The 19,802-nt window shown below is 35.4% G+C and overlaps 2 protein-coding genes across 7 annotated transcripts in view; one reads left to right on the forward strand and one right to left on the reverse strand.

Annotated features, from left to right (window-relative positions):
• LOC123564407 (stress-activated protein kinase JNK-like) overlaps positions 1-6,217 on the reverse strand; it is a 57,209-nt gene extending 50,992 nt beyond the window's left edge. For both annotated transcript variants that reach the window (XM_053537049.1, XM_045357966.2), the window contains exon 1: positions 5,961-6,217. The gene's annotated coding sequence lies outside the window, so the exon portion shown is untranslated. The remainder of the gene's footprint in view (positions 1-5,960) is intronic.
• A 187-nt stretch (positions 6,218-6,404) lies between these two features.
• Positions 6,405-19,802, forward strand: part of LOC123564409 (rho GTPase-activating protein 24-like) — a 38,700-nt gene continuing 25,302 nt past the window's right edge. For 4 of the 5 annotated variants that reach the window (XM_045357970.2, XM_045357972.2, XM_045357971.2 and 1 more), the window contains exons 1-2: positions 6,414-6,537; positions 10,880-10,995. In XM_045357970.2, the coding sequence (XP_045213905.1) occupies positions 10,892-10,995 (104 nt within the window). In that variant the 5' untranslated portion in view covers positions 6,414-6,537; positions 10,880-10,891. Of the gene's footprint in view, positions 6,538-10,879; positions 10,996-19,802 lie in introns of all 5 variants that reach the window. The other variant, XM_053537051.1, reaches the window with a different exon arrangement.

Raw genomic sequence — 19,802 nt, forward strand, 5'->3', positions numbered from 1 at the left:
TAGTGACCTGCTTTCACATTTCTTAAGCCACAGCTTTCAAATTTGGACCACATACACATTGTTTTGTACTGAAATGAAATTTGACCTTGATTTTGACCTTGAGCTAGTCTTGAAATTTGGAACATTCAAAAATGGCTCAGTGGATGGCCCAAGATCACTCTGTAATCTCTTGTCAGGTTAATAGGTTAAAGATCAAGGTCAGATTAAACCAGAATGGTAGAACTTTTGTTTACAGTGAGCTTATAATTTCTGTTCATTTTGCTATTACTGATTGCATCAAGGGGGGCATTTCGTATTCGACGAGCACTTGTTATGTCGGAATTGCCTTGGTATAATAAAAATAAGCTATTTAAAATATCTGCCCTGTAATATTTCAACACATTTGCGTTCTTTTCAAATTCTAAAAATTCGAAAAACTTTGAGATTTTCTAACTTCGACAGGGCTCCAGATAAGCTTTCGGTGCAATTGGGTATTTATGCATCACTTTTTGTCTGAATTGGGTATTGGAAATCTGAATTGGGTAAAAATAATATCATTACCCAGCCTTTTCAGAAGTTATTGGGTATTTGCTAAAACCAGTTGGGTAATTCACTTCTTGTGGCTTGAATTACACTGTAATTTTCTGATTAACAGCAACCTGTTTTCCCATACAGTAATAAGTAAAATAAAAAAAATACAATTTTAATCTTTATGTAATAAATTGTTTAGGGCTTTCACCAGGAATTCAGAAATAAGAATCCTGGACTCCAGTCTTGTGTAAACGAATAGTCCAACAGCAAAATGTTGGCGTCCAACTTTTAAAAGATAACAGAGAGACAGTTTACAGCTGTATACACTTAAATTAATCTTACTGTTTACCTGTCCACTTTAACGCGGACCATCGCATTTCCTGCATTGTCACCTAATCTGCGACCCATTCAGGTGTGTTATTTTGGACTCAGGTCGAAAAAATACGCGGTCGGTGGTCAAAATATAAGATCGATTCAGCCACCAGAATCATAACAATTTTATCAGGAACAAGGAGCTGCGTTCAATAAACGCTTGATGCCCCCGGTGGCACCTAAGTCCAAAATGAGGTCAAGGTCAAACTGAGGTCAGGTGATGTTTGAAGATGAGGAATGGTCACAGGTTACATCTGCATTAGCATCAAGTCATTCTAGTAAGGGGCATTGATGCTAGACGAAACAGTCCCATTTGGTTAACCAAGAGATGGCCCATACAAAGCAACCTAAGTCCAAAATGAGGTCAAGGTCAAACTGAGGTCAGGTGATGTTTGAAGATGAGGAATGGTCACAGGTTACATCTGTATTAGTATCAATTCATTCTTGTAAGCGGTATTGATGCTAGACGAAACGGTCCCATTTGGTTAACCAAGAGATGGCCCATATAAAGCAACCTAAGTCCAAAATGAGGTCAAGGTCAAACTCAGGTCAGGTGATGTCTGAAGATGAGGAATGGTCACAGGTTACATCTGCATTAGCATCAAGTCATTCTAGTAAGGGGCATTGATGCTAGACGAAACGGTCCCATTTGGTTAACCAAGAGATGGCCCATACAAAGCAACCTAAGTCCAAAATGAGGTCAAGGTCAAACTGAGGTCAGGTGATGTTTGAAGATGAGGAATGGTCACAGGTTACATCTGTATTAGTATCAATTCATTCTTGTAAGCGGTATTGATGCTAGACGAAATGGTCCCATTTGGTAAACCAAGAGATGGCCCATATAAAGCAACCTAAGTCCAAAATGAGGTCAAACTCAAACTGAGGTCAGGTGATGTCTGAAGATGAGGAATGGTCACAGGTTACATCTGCATTAGTATCAAGTCATTCTAGTAAGGGGCATTGATGCTAGACGAAATGGTCCCATTTGGTTAACCTCGTATAGACGGACAGGACAATCACTCTATGCCTCCCGCATCAGTAGATGCCGGGGGCATAAAAAGATCGGCCGATAGATTCTTATCGAAAATAAATAAGTAAATAACTAAAAATTGATTGGACTCGTTACAACCTGTCTTGTTTATTTACCGAAATTTCTATGTATCAATTATAAGGCCAAACTTAAAATATTCTTTGTTTCCCCATCCCGACCCAAGCAGGTGAAGTATGGGTAGGTAGGTAGGTATGGGTAGGTAGGTAGGTAAAATACTTTTTTTTTAAAATTGTAGGAATAACTGCAAGGAGAATACCAACACTCTAAAATTCAAATAGGTACCAAGTTTACATGTATTCAATCTGAATGCCTTTCTGCAAAATGACCAAGTGATTCTTGTGAAGCACATACTTTATTTTTCTTTCACTTCTTGCCTGTTAACAAAAAGGTATTTGGTTGCATACTGCAATTAAAGATGTGATGGATAGCTCAGATGGTAGAGCACCTCAGGCCTTGCATTATAAATGGGTTTTGAGGAGGTCGCAGGTTCTTCATTGTCAATAGTAAAGGGTTCACTATTTTCGGTGGTGGACAGTTTTACGCTAAACTGGCTATTATCAATTGCTGCATTTACTGTGGTTTCAATTTCTCTATCACCAACAGCTTCGTCAACAATGTCACACATTGTCAACTTCGTCAACAACTTGCAAATTTTCTTGTTAACCAGTGAACGATTTGAGTTTCCATTTTTTACAGTTATGGAGATGCAAACTGAATGCTCCGCCATTTTCTGATTTGTCATCTCCAAGCGTCTTTTTACCACCGACTGTTCTAATACTTACTTGCGCCAATGCGATACAGATCAACAGATCGGTTTCTTACTCAAACTAATTCGAAATATGCATTTTTCGTCCCAGGTTTTTTCGTACCAAATAAAAAAAATATCATTTCTGTTTTGGCGATAAAATTTTTCGGGTCGCTCCGATTTTTTCGAGTCGGTCGTGGATGGGGAAACAAACAATATTTTATTTAAGGCCTATGATTGTAATACATCAATAAAACCACAAGCTTTTGAAATTTAAATTTATATGTAACAATTAACAATGCGCTTTATTATTTGCACTGTTCAAATTAAAATTTCCATCAAGGCTGTGAAAAACAAATAACAAAACGATAATTTACCAAATCTCATTAAAATGCTGCAATTATCATGTACACAGTTTTTATCACATGTTTTTCACCAAGCCACCCGTCAACTTTGAATTGCATAATCGGTCGCGTTGATTATACATGTATGCGAATTAAGCGATGCCCCATGTAGAAACAGTAGATATTTTTTGTTTATTCAAGAAATGTTCGCGGGAATCCACGGAAGGAACCAGGATACGGAAAATGCGATACGCAAGCGAGTTTTAACGAATTGGGTATTAGGAATTTTCATTACATTTCAGTACGCACACTGTATGAATTCAATTGGGTTTTCTGCAAATTTAACTGCGTAAATACGCAAATATGCATCTTCTCTGGAGCTCTGCTTTGAACACTTGCATTTCAGAATAAAATCAGATATAACCTAGATTCTGATTAAAGATATTTAAATCGTCGACAATTAGGTCAGTTGGTAATATGTTTTCACAGATAATGAAATTAGTGGTAATTTAAGTTTTCACCAAGAAACTGCCAGCAAAACTTGGTTTTAAACCTGCCGTGTGTCGAATACCAGTGTAAAGAAAATTTGCGTTATCGTTTGAAAACGTTCTGAAAAAAAGTAGCCTGCCAGTTCAGTCTGATTGATAGCATCCCTTTAAATGCTAGATTAGTAAGATTGTGTTCTTCTGTCAGATTGCCTTCCAGTTATAATCGGTTTAATTGTCCTCTGCATCCTATCACCTTAGGCATTTTATCAACATAGTTGACATGTGTTTGGAATACACGAGGTAATAAACAGTCTGCTTCATTGATTTTCTACACTAGCTGACTGAGGGTTACTTTCCCACTTGAAATAATTTTTATGCAGCTGTTGAATAAAATAATCTCCAATTCCTGCCGCCAAAATAAACAAATATTCGCCATTTAAATAAAAATTAATCGCAAATGGTGATAATGGCGACTGATAGCGCGAGACCTGAGCTCATCCTGAGCAATGTTCAGGTAAGGCCACACCAAATTGATGTCTTGTTCTTCGGATTTTTTTCAAAAATATTTAGGGCGAGCAAGCGAAAAAAAAAATTAAAATATTTTTTTTTTCAAATCATCATTTATTGAAGCGAGCGAAGAGCGATGAAGTAAAAAATAAATAAATAATCGCTTGTGTCATGTTTAAATCAAGTGTATTTCTATTCATAAGACGGAAAAACAAATGTGTGTGAAGTAACATTCAGACAGCATTGTCTTTGGAGTATTGAATGTTTAATGTGTGATGCATACAGTAAAAAGTAAGAAATATATCAGCGCTTTTATTATTCTGAAATGTCTTATTTATCCCATATCACTTAACAATTTTCTCTGCTCGTGACATTAGACCTTTTAACCCCTGAAGTGCTGGACAACATGTATCTATTACAAATGCAGATCACACAGCACTCTAATGAACCTGTTCATCTGAGGTGGTACTATGCGGTGCCAAGTCTGCAGGCTGGGTTTTACTGTCAGATATCAAATGAAAATCCAGCACTTAGAGAGTTTAACTATACAAATTAAACAAAAACAAACGTTGAAACTTTTGAGTGACCTATAAGCAAATTTTTATGTCTAGAATTCCTGATGTATTGTCATGTACCATCTTTAATATCACTCAAACTAAATAAAGAATTGTAGAACAATCAACAAAAACAAAAACCTGCGTTTGAGAAACACACATAACATGCATAACCTCGGCGGGTTTTACACGACTTTATCTGCGGAAAGATTCATCTTATTGTATAGCGCAGCAGCCCTAGCGTCTCTGTAAAACTGCAGCTTGGGGAAATCTCAACAGCTGTTGCTGAAAATACCTGTCATTCGTCATCTCGGCATGAGATAAAAAAAAAGACATAGGTGGCTGCCATTTTGATATGCCTCATTTTTAAAGCGATCGAATATTACAAAATTTAATCGAATACTCATACTACCGGGGTAGGTATCCCTTCTGTGCGGTAGGGAGACTACGTAGTCAGATCGGTGACTGTATTAGAGAACATTTTCTTCCGGTGCTCCGATAAATTACAAGCAAGGTGCGTTTAAACTTCGGAATTTCCACTTTTTTTTCGTTCCTACTGATTTCGACCCAGCGCAAAAATACGCCTGGTGCGGGCGGTAAAAAAAAATTAAAATGTATTTTTTTCATTTCCCGTCAAATTGGTGCGGGAGATCCGACGAACAGGTAATCAGTTTGGTGTGGCCTAAGCTAAAAAAACAAGAATTAAAATATTTGTCACTCAAATTAATTAGCTACTAAGCTAGATCATTTTTTCTTAAAACGAGTGACCAACAAAAAATGGAGGCGTCAATAGTATTTTGTAAAACAACTTATAAGGTAAATAACTGCATTATTATGAAAGATAATGTTAATGAACACATCTGCATTATTAAAAGATTTTGAAAGGAAAAATCATTATCTATTTTTAATAAGTCACTGAAATACCTACGAAAAAAAAAAATCAACACGACCTTCCTGCCGATAGACGGTCAGCACTGACTTTACACATTGAGTGTACGTATGCACTGAATGTACATACTGAACCTATGTTAAACTAAACCCTATCCTTTAGTGAAATTAGTCCATATATATTGTACACTCAATAAGAATATACATCCAACTGGGGTGACTTAAAGTTGGCAGCCGATATACACTACCAATAAACATTTGAACTGAATTATATCAAGTAATCGAATGATGTTCTCTCTTCTCTGCAAACAACGTCCTGGCCTTGAGGTGCACTTTGGAAACCCCTGGTCCTTCATAATTTGAATGGAATTACTTGGGCGAAATTATTTCATGTAAAGCTTACATGAAATTAACATAAAAATACCAAATAAATTTTACAATCTTTGGAAGGCATCGATCATCCAGAACTAACTGAGATAAATTTCTGACTCTAATACCTACCTGCAGGTTATTTATCAATGTTGACAATATTCTGACACAAGATACTGAGAAACAGCTTGCTATTTTCGCGATAATTACAGTATGTAATATTGAACAAAAGGAAAATTTAACGTTTTCAAATTTGTAAAACCATGACCAGAACACAATTTAACACTTCGTCTTCAATCAAGGGCATATTTTGTCGAAATTACACACTAATTATCCTCAGACTGTCAACATTCGTTGAAGATTGTGAGTGTTGTGTAAAACGTCATCAGTTTCTGGTATTTTAATTATCGTTCCGTCGAAATCGATAAACGAGATTTCCAACTATTAAAACAATACAAAATAAAAAGTTACGTGTTAACGTTAAGATCTAATTCTATACAAAAATCTGGTAATTAGTATTGAAAAAAGGTAAGTTCAAAAATATTAGCCAGAAGTACAATATTGTCTGACGTCATCAATCTATGGGTAAACTACACACCCGGAAGTATGTTTGCAAGATGTCAAAAAGAGATTTTTTGAAGATTTAGGAAGTTATTTGCAATCTTGAGACATGTCATTCAGTTAAAACGTAGCAGTTGCGTGGAGAAAGGTACCTAGAGTATATTGTAGCTGTAATTTTATCACGCATGCCTGTATCACTTTTGCTTTGATTTTACTTTTTAAAATTTTATTTCCTGTCCTAGGCTAATGTTTACAAAATGGCAACAATAACACTAAAACGGTGCTTAAACAGAAAAGGGATGCCTAGCCTGCATTCTACTAATTTCTAGCCGTCTGTTAATCCGATGCCTAGCCTGTTCTAAAGCAAAGGGGTCCGGCACATGAGTGGATTAAGTTTAATGACTTATTTTTGAGTCCTTGAGCCATAATTATGAAAAAATTCATACTAATATAACTACTCCCTAGACAAGGGTTTTTACCCCGCAGAAGCTATGTTTTCAACTACTTTCTTTACATGGCCAGGAAAAAAATATTATCAGCTATTTTCCCATTCAAACATTGCATTCAAATGAATCAACTTTTAAAATTACCTCAACGTATTTTCATATATTTATCTTTTTTTAGACAATTTGACATCGTACCGAACAATACACAGAGCGAATGCGAAGTCTAACAACATCGCGTAACAACATATCAAGCTATACGCAGTCAGTAAAGACAACATTCTAGACCGTCGGCGGACAAAGCAACCATTGCAATACAAATGGTGAATAAAAACAATAATCTAACCGGCACAGTTCAATTCCTGTAAAGGCAAGGTTGTCTCCAACACTTTATTATTTTTATTCGATCAAAGTAGCTGTCAAATTACAAATCACGCGACTCTGGAAAACCCCGTAATACAATTAAGTCACCGATTGGTCAGGTAAAATTAGTGAGCCAATCAGAGCGCGTATGTGCAAACATATGACGTACAAAGCAAAATGGTAGCGGTTAGATATTTTAGAAAGAAAAAAGTTTGAAACAAGGATTATGGCCGATGTTGGTGCTATGTAAATACATATTTGGCGGTTAGTTTGTAGTTTTAAGTTAAAACTCGTATTGCAATGGTTGTTTTGTTTGCGAATGATACAGAACGTTTATTTTACTGACTGCTGATATCGTTATTCGTTGTTACACGATGTTGTTAGACTTCGGATTCGCTGTTAGTATTGTTCGGTACGATGTCGAATTGTCGAAAAACAGATAAATATATGAAAATATGTTGAGGTAATTCTAAAAGTTGATTCATTTGAATAACTGAATGCAATGTTTAAATGGGAAAATAGCTGATAATATTTTTTTCCTGGCCATGTAAAGAAAGTAGTTGAAAACATAGCTTCTGCGGGGTAAAAACCCTTGTCTAGGGAGTAGTTATATTAGTATGAATTTTTTCATAATTATGGTTATAGGACTCAAAAATAAGTCATTAAAGTTAATCCACTCATGTGCCGGACCCCTTTGTCCTATAGGGGTTTTCTAGGCATCTAGTTATCAATTTATTTAGGAATGGCAGTGGCTAGAGAATCGGAATCGGTTCCCTAGACAGCGAACTTATTCTTCCGGAACCGGTTCTCTAGCCAAAGTACCGTGCATAGGCTAGGGAACCGGAATTTTATTTCTATGCATAATGTTGCTGAAATTCACTTTATTTCTTTAGGTAAGTATCATGCACGATAATTTTAATTTATTTAATTTAAACAGAAATCCCACAGGGGTCCATAACGGACCAAGGGTACATTGATAATTTTGGAACTTCATCAAATCGCTCAAAATGTCATTTTTGATGTTGTCTGAGAGTGTCAGTATATGCCTCAGATGTAAGATATAACCGTATTTAAAAGCTGCAGACCTAGACATTTCAGAAATATTTTCAAAATAAGTTTCGTGTAATAAATGTTGTTTCTACGGAAGTGTGAAAGGGCCATCAGACGCTAATACGTTTTAGTACGTTAAGGCTGCGGAAAGGATATGGGCAATATCCCCACTCGTGTCAAACACTCAAAAGACCAAAATAGTTGAAGCAATTTGCGGTGAAATTTTCATCGCTGCCGACGCTTTACATGCTATAGGTTTAAATGCTGAATTGGCTATAAATTCAAATAAAACTTAATGTATCAAAAGGGGATTCAATACCTCATTGATTTATGTAAAAAGTATCAAATAATATCCAAAATTACGAATTTTCTGGTGATTTAAACCTATGTATGTACTGAACACAATAAACGTTTACCGTGTATACACATCAATATGCGCAAGCGATAAAACCAATAACTTTACATGACTGTGTACTGTGATTCATCCTCCATTATTTTGGTCCTCCAAAGTTTTGATGTTAAGATTGCCAGTCACAAATACAAAACAATCTGAACGTCGAATTATTTTGACTAATGGAGAAATGAATTAAATGAAAAAATAAATTGCAAAAATTTAAGAACTTTTCTACAGAGTGAATGTTTTTCCATCAGATTTGTTGACCGTGTTCACAGTTCTTTCGAATGATTCCTGTTTTACATTTTAACCAGTTTGAACATTCACATCAAAATGCCAGGAAAAGAAGTACATGTAGTATTATTTTTCATTTTTTCTCTCACATTACAAGCAAAATTTGTATTGTAAAATTATTGAGATATAAATATTACACAATAAAATTCGATTTACATCACTCCACTGAAGTTCAGCCCGATTCACACAGTGTGGCAATGTCTACAAAATAACAGTGTGTTAGAGTTTGGAATTTTCTGTGTCAGCCTGGATGTCCTGATAGCCTGATTCATTTGATAGATATTTTTTTCTTATTGTTAAATCTTTATTGTAACCCCGAACAACAAAGTTGTAAGAGGGGTATACTGGTTTCAGGTTGTCTGTCTGTCTGTCCATCTGTCTGTCTGTAGACAAAATCTTGTGTGCACCAACTTTCCTCATGAATCCCCTTGACACAATTTAATGAAACTTCACACAAGTGATAAGTAACAACAGTAGTTGTGCATGGTGCATGTTAGGTTCTTTCAGAGAAACATTCTGCAGTGTCAGTTATGGGACTTTGTTTTTTTTGTTACTATACTATACACATACGATACATACAGTCCACATTATTATGCAATCTTGTGTGCATCAAATAGCAATGTACTGTGTCAGTGTGTGCAGGGTGGGGGGACCATTCATCACCTTCAGTGATAGCTCTAGCTTAGTTTGCACCTAATTTCAAGTGCTATTTTCATGCTATGAAATTCATCAGCTACACAGTCAGTTATTCCAATTGAAGTTTTGTTTAAAACATAACTATATTCAAAGTTAAAAAAACACCCATTGATCATCAGAATATAGATATATCTATGACAGCTTTGAAAGTTAACAGTTGATTTAGAATGGATTACTTCTTCAACTTTTGGGTTTGCAACTGCTGATGTCATCAAAATATGTTCCCAATAAAAAGTTTACTGTGTAAAACAGACATTGTTTAAATGATTTATTAAAAGTGACCCAAGTGTCAGCATCATTACCTGGCAATATTATATCAGTAAAAATATATACTGAAAGCCACAATTTTTACTTCTCTTTATGAAATTTTGTCAGAATATTTGTCTTTAAAATCTAAGTGAATTTAAAACTTGGTCTCAAAGTGAATTTAAAACTTGGTCAGCTAGAATAAAAAAACTAAGGTCATTTGGTCAAATGATTAAAAAACGTTGTAACCTTCTATCTGATTTAAATATGCATGGTCAGAATGTTTGCTTTAATGAACTGTAGGTCAGATTGGATGCTAGGTCACCTGGTGGATGATACTGGGCCTTTATGGGCCTCTTGTTATATGCTTTATATGCTTTAAGTAGTTCTTTAGTATATTATTTTTTTCGCATATTAAGTGGTCTGTTCAGTTCAGGAAGTTTTAATGATGTTTCAAGTTTCTTCAAAGAAAAGCCAGCACAAACATTCTTTGATTATAATTTTCATTACAATAACAAACTAACCACATTTCATCTCTGGTGTAGCTGAGTGCTACATGTAAAATCTCTGGTGTAGCTGACGTGCTACATGTAAAACGAAAAAAGAAAATGATGCTTTATATTTTCAATCATTTGTGATGGTCAGAGAGAGTTTTATAAAATAGAGACATTTTTGCAAACATTGCTATGCAGTTCTGACAAACAGAACACACGTTTGCATTTATTTTCTAAATTAACTTTTAGTATTGTCATATTTCTAGTCAGAAATGATGCATTCTTGGAAAAATCATGCTGTCACAAAAAGCAATCACTTGTCTAGGTGTTTGTGTGGAGTAACATGGATTTAATGTAGATTTTGATTTATTATACTGATTAGACATGCACCTTCATGAAATATTGAAAAGAGTTATTCATGTGCAGTCATAGTGACCCAAGTCTTCAAGAAGGATCTTTCTAAACACAGGGCAGTTATTGAGATTTAAATGATAAAATGTTTTATTTCAGAAATATATAACCATGGACAAGATTTCCACCATGGCTTCAAGTATAAAAAATTTGAAGCCAAAGATTTCAGAAAAAACTTCTGACCCTCAGGTGACACAGCAGTGGGCCGAAGTGAGGTATATACATGTATCCTCTGTCAGCCTTTCCTGTCACAGCAAAGCGTTACTATAGTTACTGCACTTTATGTACACCCCTAGTAAGGGAGAGGTTGAGATTTCGTACCAGTATGGCATAAATGTAAAAAAAGGAAGGATATTTTATAGGGTGGTGAACTTTTAGAATCCTTGACTGTCTGTTGTCCATCCATCTCCAGTCTGTCTTCCTTCAGTTGTCTGCAATTTTGTTAAAGAATATCTCCTCCTAAACCACTATGCCAAATTCAGGTCAGTAGATCTAAAAATAGAAAAAATTTGTGACCTCTCTAGAGGCCATATATTTCACAAGATCTTCATGAAAATTGGTCAGAATGTTCACCTTGATGATATCTAGGTCAAGTTCGAAACTGGGTCACGTGCCGTCAAAAACTAGGTCAGTAGGTCTAAAAACAGAAAAACCTTGTGACCTCTCTAGAGGCCATATATTTCATAAGATCTTCATGAAAATTGGTCAGAACGTTAACCTTGATGACATCTAGGTCAAGTTCCAAAGTGGGTCACATGCTGTCAAAAAATAGGTCAGTAGGTCAAATAATAGAAAAACCTTGTGACCTCTCTAAAGGCCATATTTTTCATGGGATCTGTATGAAAGTTGGTCTGAACGTTCATCTTGATGATATCTATGTCAAGTTCGAAACTGGGTCACGTGCCTTCAAAAACTAGGTCAGTAGGTCTAAAAATAGAAAAACCTTGTGACCTCTCTAGAGGCCATATATTTCATGAGATATTCATGAAAATTGGTCAGAATGTTCACCTTGATGATATCTAGGTCAGGTTTGAAAGTGGGTCACATGCCATCAAAAACTAGGTCAGTAGGTCAAATAATAGAAAAACCTTGTGACCTCTCTAGAGGCCATATTTTTCATGGGATCTGTATGAAAATTGGTCTGAATGTTCATCTTGATGATATCTATGTCAAGCTCGAAAGTGGGTCACATGCCTTCAAAAACTAGGTCAATAGGTCAAATAATAGAAAAACCTTGTGACCTCTCTAAAGGCCATATTTTTCATGGGATCTGTATGAAAATTGGTCTGAATGTTCCTCTTGATGATATCTAGGTCAAGTTCGAAACAGGGTCATGTGCGGTCAAAAACTAGGTCAGTAGGTCTAAAAATAGAGAAACCTTGTGACCTCTCTAGAGGCCATACTTGTGAATGGATCTCCATAAAAATTGGTCAGAATGTTCACCTTGATGATGTCTAGGTCAAGTTCTAAACTGGGTCACGTGCCATAAAAAACTAGGTCAGTAGGTCAAATAAAAAAAAACCTTGTGACCTCTCTTGAGGCCATACTTTTCATGGGATCTGTATGAAAGTTGGTCTGAATGTTCGTCTTGATGATATCTAGGTCAAGTTCGAAACTTGGTCAACTGCAGTCAAAAACTAGGTCAGTAGGTCTAAAATTATTAAAATCTTTTGACCTCTCTAGAGGCCATATTTTTCAATGGATTTTCATGAAAATTGATCTGAATGTTCACCTTGATGATATCTAGGTCAGTTTCGAAACTGGGTCACGTGCGGTCAAAAACTAGGCCAGTAGGTCTAAAAATAGAAAAACCTTGTGACCTCTCTAGAGGCCATATTTATCATGAGATCTTCATGAAAATTAGTGAGAATGTTCACCTTGATGATATCTAAATAAAGATCAAAACAGGGTCACGTACCTTCGAAAACTAGGTCAATAGGTCAAATAATAGAAAAACCTTGTGACCTCTCTAGAGACCATATTTTTCAATGGATTTTCATGAAAATTGGTCAGAATTTTTATCTTGATAACTAGGTCAGGTTCAAAACTGGGTCACATGAGCTGAAAAACTAGGTCACTATGTCAAATAATAGAAAAAACGACGTCATACTCAAAACTGGGTCATGTGGGAAGAGGTGAGCAATTCAGGACCATCATGGTCCTCTTGTTTAAAGATGGTCCCCTGTGGGCAGAGTTAGTTTTCCCAATATTGCTATAAGGAAAGCATTGAAAATCTTTTCCTCGGTAAATGCAGGCCCAATTTTAAAATAATTTCACAGCAATGTGCCTTAAGTGACTCTCAACCAAATTCCTTCAAATATTTCTAAATGGCTGCTAGGGGCCTGGCTAGTTTTATAAAGCTTTGAAAATCTTCTGTAAAATTTCAAGCTGGATTTCAAAATAATTTCACAGAAATGGTCATTGGGTGACTCTCCCCTGAATTCTGTCAAATCATTCTGTTTCATTAAAAACATGGCCTCTTAGGGGGCAAGCTATCTTTCTGTATATAGTTCTGTATATAGCTATACAGAAAACTTTGAAAATCTTCTTCTCTGAAACTGCTGGCCTAGTTAATTTCAAAATAACTTTACAGCAATGTGTCTTAAGTGACCGTCTGCCAAATTCCTAAAATAATTCCTTTTGGTTATAAAATGTGAAAATCACAGGGCGGGGTTAGTTTTCCCTATATGGCTATATGGAAACTTTGAAAATCTTCTCTGTCCCCTTAGTTCAATAGGGAGAGTGCAGATCTATAGATCTAGGGTTTGTGAGTTCAGTCCTAAAGCAAGGCATATGTTCTCCAATTGACAATTGATAAAAGGCATTATATCTTAAATCATTTGTCCTCCATCTCTGATATATGTGGGGAAGTTGGTTTTTGCTTGCAGAGAACAGGTTAGTAGTGGTACAGAATCCAGGAAAGCTGGTAAGGTTAACCACCAGCCTTTACCTAACTGATATACTGTTAAAAATGGTGCTAAACCAAATGCCAGCAGTCTCCTCTGAAACAACTTCCAGCTTGATTTGAAAATCATTTCACAGAAGTGATCTTTGGGTGACCTCTACTAAATTTTTTGAACTCTGAGTCCATTTTGTTAGGAAAAAATAGCTGCGAGGAGTGGGGTTAGTTTTACCTGTATGGCTATATGGAAAAAAATTGAAAATCTTCTCCTCTCAAACAGCTGGTTTGATTTCCACATTATTTGGCAGCAATATTCCTTGGGTGACCCTGTACCAAATTTGTTCAGCCCAGCTGTGAAACTTCGGTGAACAATCTGGGCCTTTGATAGCTCTCTTGTTAGATATGTGGACTGCATTACCCATTCCGCCGATTTCATACTTGAACAAGTGGCCATAGTGTAGGATTTCAGGTGACTGAGGGGTAAAAACCAAACCTTTAAATGTGTGGATTAATGTGCTGGGAGTGATTCACTTCAGTTATATTGAGATGCAACCTGATCCCTCAGTGAGTATGTATATAATCTCAGTCAGAAAGGTCAATATTGTAGCCAGACACTCAATTAAAAAAAGTCAGACAGTTTTACCGGATGCTTAATTTAGTTACAGTGTATAGGGATTATCCATGTACATGTACTTGTATTGAAATCTTAACCTCTGATATCTCCTACATGATTATGCCCTCACATGTAACAACAAAATGTTTACAGTATGGTTATTTGCAAACTTCAGATATTTAAATGTAAAGCATGTAACAACTTTAATACTTTCAAGTATATTCCTTTTCTAAAAGTTTGATTTATATTTTGACCATGAACTGACTCAGATACTGCAGCTTCTGATATATAATTCACTGACTGCTCATATAATTGCAAGGAATTTTTATTTCAAGGTCAGACGCCAATTTTTTATGCTACCCTACCTTGTTTAATTTCTAAAAAAAATATTTCTTAGATATTAGTTTTGTCCATTGTCCTGCATCACATCTTTTTCTCTTTTTGTAGTCGCGATTAAAAAGCTCAGTCAGAGCTTATCCCAACATGGAATGGTCTCAATTTGTTTCAAATGTTCCACTTTGCCCCTTTTAGAGGTCACAAGAGCTAAAAATAAGAAAACCTTTCAACATTTTCTTCTTACGGACCATTAGATTGACTGTCACCAAACTTGGTCTGTAACATCCTTATATTGTCCTCTCTCGAGTTTATTCAGAGGTTCTGTTTGGCTGCTTTTAGAGGATGCCAGCCAGAGTTTAAAACAGAAAAGCCTTTTAAATGATTTCTTCTCATGAAACACTCAACAGATCTTCACCAGATTTTGTTTGTAACACCCCTGTAAAGTAATTCTCTCATTTTTTCCCCAGTTAGTTCTGCTTGGTCCCTGGCCACAAGAGCTTAAGGTCTAAAAAAAAAAATCTTTGTTTCCGGTAACATGCTCGAAAAAATTGGGGTAGGTAGGTCAGAATTTTTTTTTATTTTTATTTTTTTTATTAAGGGAGACTTTTCGGAAATTATTTTGTGTCAAAAAATGAATACAAATAAGGGGGTTATGCCTTTAGAGCATCAGTAAGTTGATTTCTAACATCACTGCCCATATTTAAAGCATAAAAAGTTCATTTTTTGTTAAAAAGTTGAAAAAAGTATTCTCCAAGGCCAAAAAACATTTAGGGTCGGGCCAAAAATTTAGGGTAGGTCGGGATACGGGAAATGAACAATTTTTTTTTAAACCTAAAAATCGAAATAGCTTCTTCTTACAAAGAACATAATTAATATATTACCAAACTTTGTCAATAGCATCCTTGTAGATCCTCTTTCAAGTTTGTTCAGATGTATTCCTTTATTAGCTTTCTCAATCTGACTAAAGTACTTGATCTTCTAAACGAAGATCTGAGAACGACCCATTCACATTCGTCTTCTGTATATTTTGGATTTCCAAGATTGCTATTTTTATTTTCGCAAATCTATTTTTGTTTGAACCAATCAGACAACTTGTTCGAATGTCAAAGAGTAAGAAAAATTTGCAGTCAATCCAGGGCTCGAACCCGGGACCTCTCGATTACAGAGCAAGTGCGCTACCAACTGAGCTAAACGGCTATCTGACATTTTTCAATATAAAAATTGTTAATATCAAATACCAAGGCTTTTTAAAGCTTGCAGAATGTTGTAAGTTAACTTTTGATTGGCTAGCGGAAGGGTTGTCAGAACGAGGCCATCAATAGCTCGTTGTCAGATCCTATGCGTAGCGTAATAGGAGATGTACTTTAGTCAGATTGTTAGCTTTCTGATGTTAGCTTTCATTGGACAATGTTTTTGACATAATTATATTCAGTGTGACGTCACACATTTTATAAAAAAATATGCAGGAGAATTAATCCTTGTGCATAATATTATGATCAAATGAAAGAAATTGTTATGAAACAAAGCAGTACTGTTCAGTGACATATCTCCAGAAGAGAATAAGTAATTGATCAGCATATTATGCTGTTAATTTTGAACATTTGTGTTTTTCTGATATTGTTTTTTTAAATCCTATATTTTTACCTTAATTTATTAAACAAACAATATTTAAACTCTCTGAAAAAAAAAAAAAACAACATCCTTATTTGCAATTACTATTAATCATTATTTCCTTCTCAAAATGTGTCATTTGTTACTTAAATAGTTGTCGAGTATATAAAAAGAATTGCTTTCAAACAGATTTTATATATTATGGCTTTTAGCACTTTTTGTCTGTATGTGATAATCCTACATCTTATGATTTTACCACTTGTAAATTTTCATACTTCTTTTGTTTGTTCATCTACTCTTGTAAGTATCTAAAAGTGACTGAAAGCTGTCACTCAAAATATGACATATTTCTAAGAGGATAAAAGAAGTCTAAGGAACTTTGTAAAGAAACTTGACTTAGTGAACAACCTTTGTGAAGAACATCTGGATATATTCCCTTAAAATAATATACTTGCAAGTTGGATAAAATTACATAAAATAAGTTGTTACTTTATAACTGTTGGACAGTGTTATATATTGTTATTAAAACTCTGTGTCAGATTTAAAAAATAGAATACAAATACTTCCCCACCAGTGAGTTGTGTTCTATATTTGGTAATAGAATCAGGACTTAGTGACACTTGATCTACAACCTTACCCTGGCGTTGTTATAGTTTGGTGATAGAAACCGGGTGCAACACTTTTTAGCTGTTGCAACGATCATAGTGCCTCAACAGCAGATAAGCGAGAATTCCCCAACAAACATAATAATGAAGAGGATTTTACAGTCACAGATTATGACTTCCAGAAGACTACCATGGAATATACCATTTTCAATTACACACCTAGAACGTGTCAACCAAGAATGTAGGAGATGAGGCAGTGACCATGGAAACAATCAATTTTGCAAGGCACTGACCAGAATCTGCTACATCTGCAGACGATATGGACATTATGCGACATACTGCCATAATAATTTCTCTGTGAAAATACCAACAAAACCACAAGTAAGTCAGCTTAAAAACTTCGTGAATCCTCATCAAATTTTGAATTCGAGACAAAACATTGTCAAGTCATCTCAAGGAGAACAAATAGACATTTTAAAAGCAGCAGTGTGCTCTCTAATGCCCTTCTACAACATAAACAAAGCAGAATTAGCAAAAATGGGACCAAAAAACTCTAGCTTAGTGAAACAGCATTGTGCATCAAAGAATAAAACCATAAACAGACAACAGGAAAACAACACAAACACTGATCCACTTTCACAGGAAATTAAAACACTCAGAGACTCTGTGAAAACTCTGGAAATAATGTATTTGGCTGCAAAAGAAGACATGGAAAACCTTTCATCACAACACTGCAGTAACATATTAGATGTTGTCGAAAGAGGCAATGGACCCACAGAATACAGACATAGGAAATTCTACTGCAGTACCTGTGGAAGCAGTGTCTTTCATTATCTTTGTGCAGCCAATAAGAATAAATGCTCACTGTGCAAAATGAAAGGACATTTTGCAGTATTCTGTCCAAGACTCGGAATAAGGTCTTAAAGCATGCCAGGAAAGAGTACACTATGTGAATACAAAAACAAAATTTAAATTTGTGTGATAATTTTCAAATATGACTCAACTTATACTTAAAACATTTGGTACAAATTTTTTAAAGCAGAGGAGACACTTTCCTATTTGTTATTTTCATTGTTTTGTTTTCTTCAGATCAGAAATTCAACTTTGAGGACAAAGTTATCAAAGCAGAGGAGAGTTATTATGCTGTTAATTTTGAACATTTGTGTTTTTCTGATATTGTTTTTTTAAATCCTATATTTTTACCTTAATTTATTAAACAAACAATATTTAAACTCTCTGAAAAAAAAAACAAAACAACATCCTTATTTGCAATTACTATTAATCATTATTTCCTTCTCAAAATGTGTCATTTGTTACTTAAATAGTTGTCGAGTATATAAAAAGAATTGCTTTCAAACAGATTTTATATATTATGGCTTTTAGCACTTTTTGTCTGTATGTGATAATCCTACATCTTATGATTTTACCACTTGTAAATTTTCATACTTCTTTTGTTTGTTCATCTACTCTTGTAAGTATCTAAAAGTGACTGAAAGCTGTCACTCAAAATATGACATATTTCTAAGAGGATAAAAGAAGTCTAAGGAACTTTGTAAAGAAACTTGACTTAGTGAACAACCTTTGCGAAGAACATCTGGATATATTCCCTTAAAATAATATACTTGCAAGTTGGATAAAATTACATAAAATAAGTTGTTACTTTATAACTGTTGGACAGTGTTATATATTGTTATTAAAACTCTGTGTCAGATTTAAAAAATAGAATACAAATACTTCCCCACCAGTGAGTTGTGTTCTATATTTGGTAATAGAATCAGGACTTAGTGACACTTGATCTACAACCTTACCCTGGTGTTGTTATAAGCAGACTGGCTCCTCACTCCCTGAAATTCAAATCGTGTCAATTAGTGAAATATATCTATTGAATATTTTATCTCGTAATTTCGAGAAGAGATCTCATAATTATTCCTAATGACAAGAAAATATCTTGTAATCACAAGAAAATGATCTTGTGAATTTGAGAAAGTTTCAGACTCCAGTGATCTTCACCGTCAATCCCAAAATAAGAAGGGATCCTCTTCCTCTGACCACGACCAGTGGTCTATAAAGTCTGAAGGGTCAAGACCAAATGACTCTGAAGTTCTTGAGTTGAAACCATTTTCAGAGTTCAGGCCCCTTCATGTGAGGAAGCCATCCAGCTGGCTTTGTAATGTTGGTTATTCTACCAAAGTGTTCACCAATGATGAAATAATATCTGGAGGAGCACGTAGGGTCTTTCTCTGCCACTTAAATCTGGAAAAGTTGCAATTTTACTGGTACCTAAATTTGTGTCATTGCGACTCAGTCCTAGCCAAAAAATATAAGAATAAAAGACTATTAAAAATCTGCCCCACCTACCTACCTACCCTCTAGTTATTAATTATGACTCCCATAGAAGAAGGTGGGGTATATTGTTTTGCAGATGTCGGTCAGTCGGTATGTCAGTCAGTCGGTACGTAGACCGATCAGTTTCCGGATGATAACTCAAGAACACTTGGGCCTGGATCATGAAAATTGATAGGGAGTTTGGTCATGACCAGCAGATGACCCCTATTGATTTTGAGGTCAGTTGGTCAAAGGTCAGGGTCACAGTGACCCAGAACAGTTAAATGGTTTTCGGATGATAACTCAAGAACCATTGGGCCTAGGATCATGAAAATGGATAGGGAGGTTGGACATGACCAGCAGATGACCCCTATTGATTTTGAGGTCAGTAGGTCATAGATCAAGGTCACAGTGACCCAGAATAGTTGAACAGTTTCCGGATGATAACTCAAGAACACTCGGGCCTAGGATCATGAAAGTTAATAGGAAGGTTGGGCATAACCAGCAGAAAATCCCTATTGATTTTGAGGTCAGTAGGTCTTAGGTCAAGGTCACAGTGACCCAGAACAGTTAAACGGTTTCTAGATGATAACTCAAGAACGCTTGGGCCTAGGGTGATGAAAGTTGAAG

Source organism: Mercenaria mercenaria, chromosome 2 (genome assembly GCF_021730395.1).
Source record: "Mercenaria mercenaria strain notata chromosome 2, MADL_Memer_1, whole genome shotgun sequence".
NCBI classification, from domain to species: Eukaryota; Metazoa; Mollusca; class Bivalvia; order Venerida; family Veneridae; genus Mercenaria; species Mercenaria mercenaria.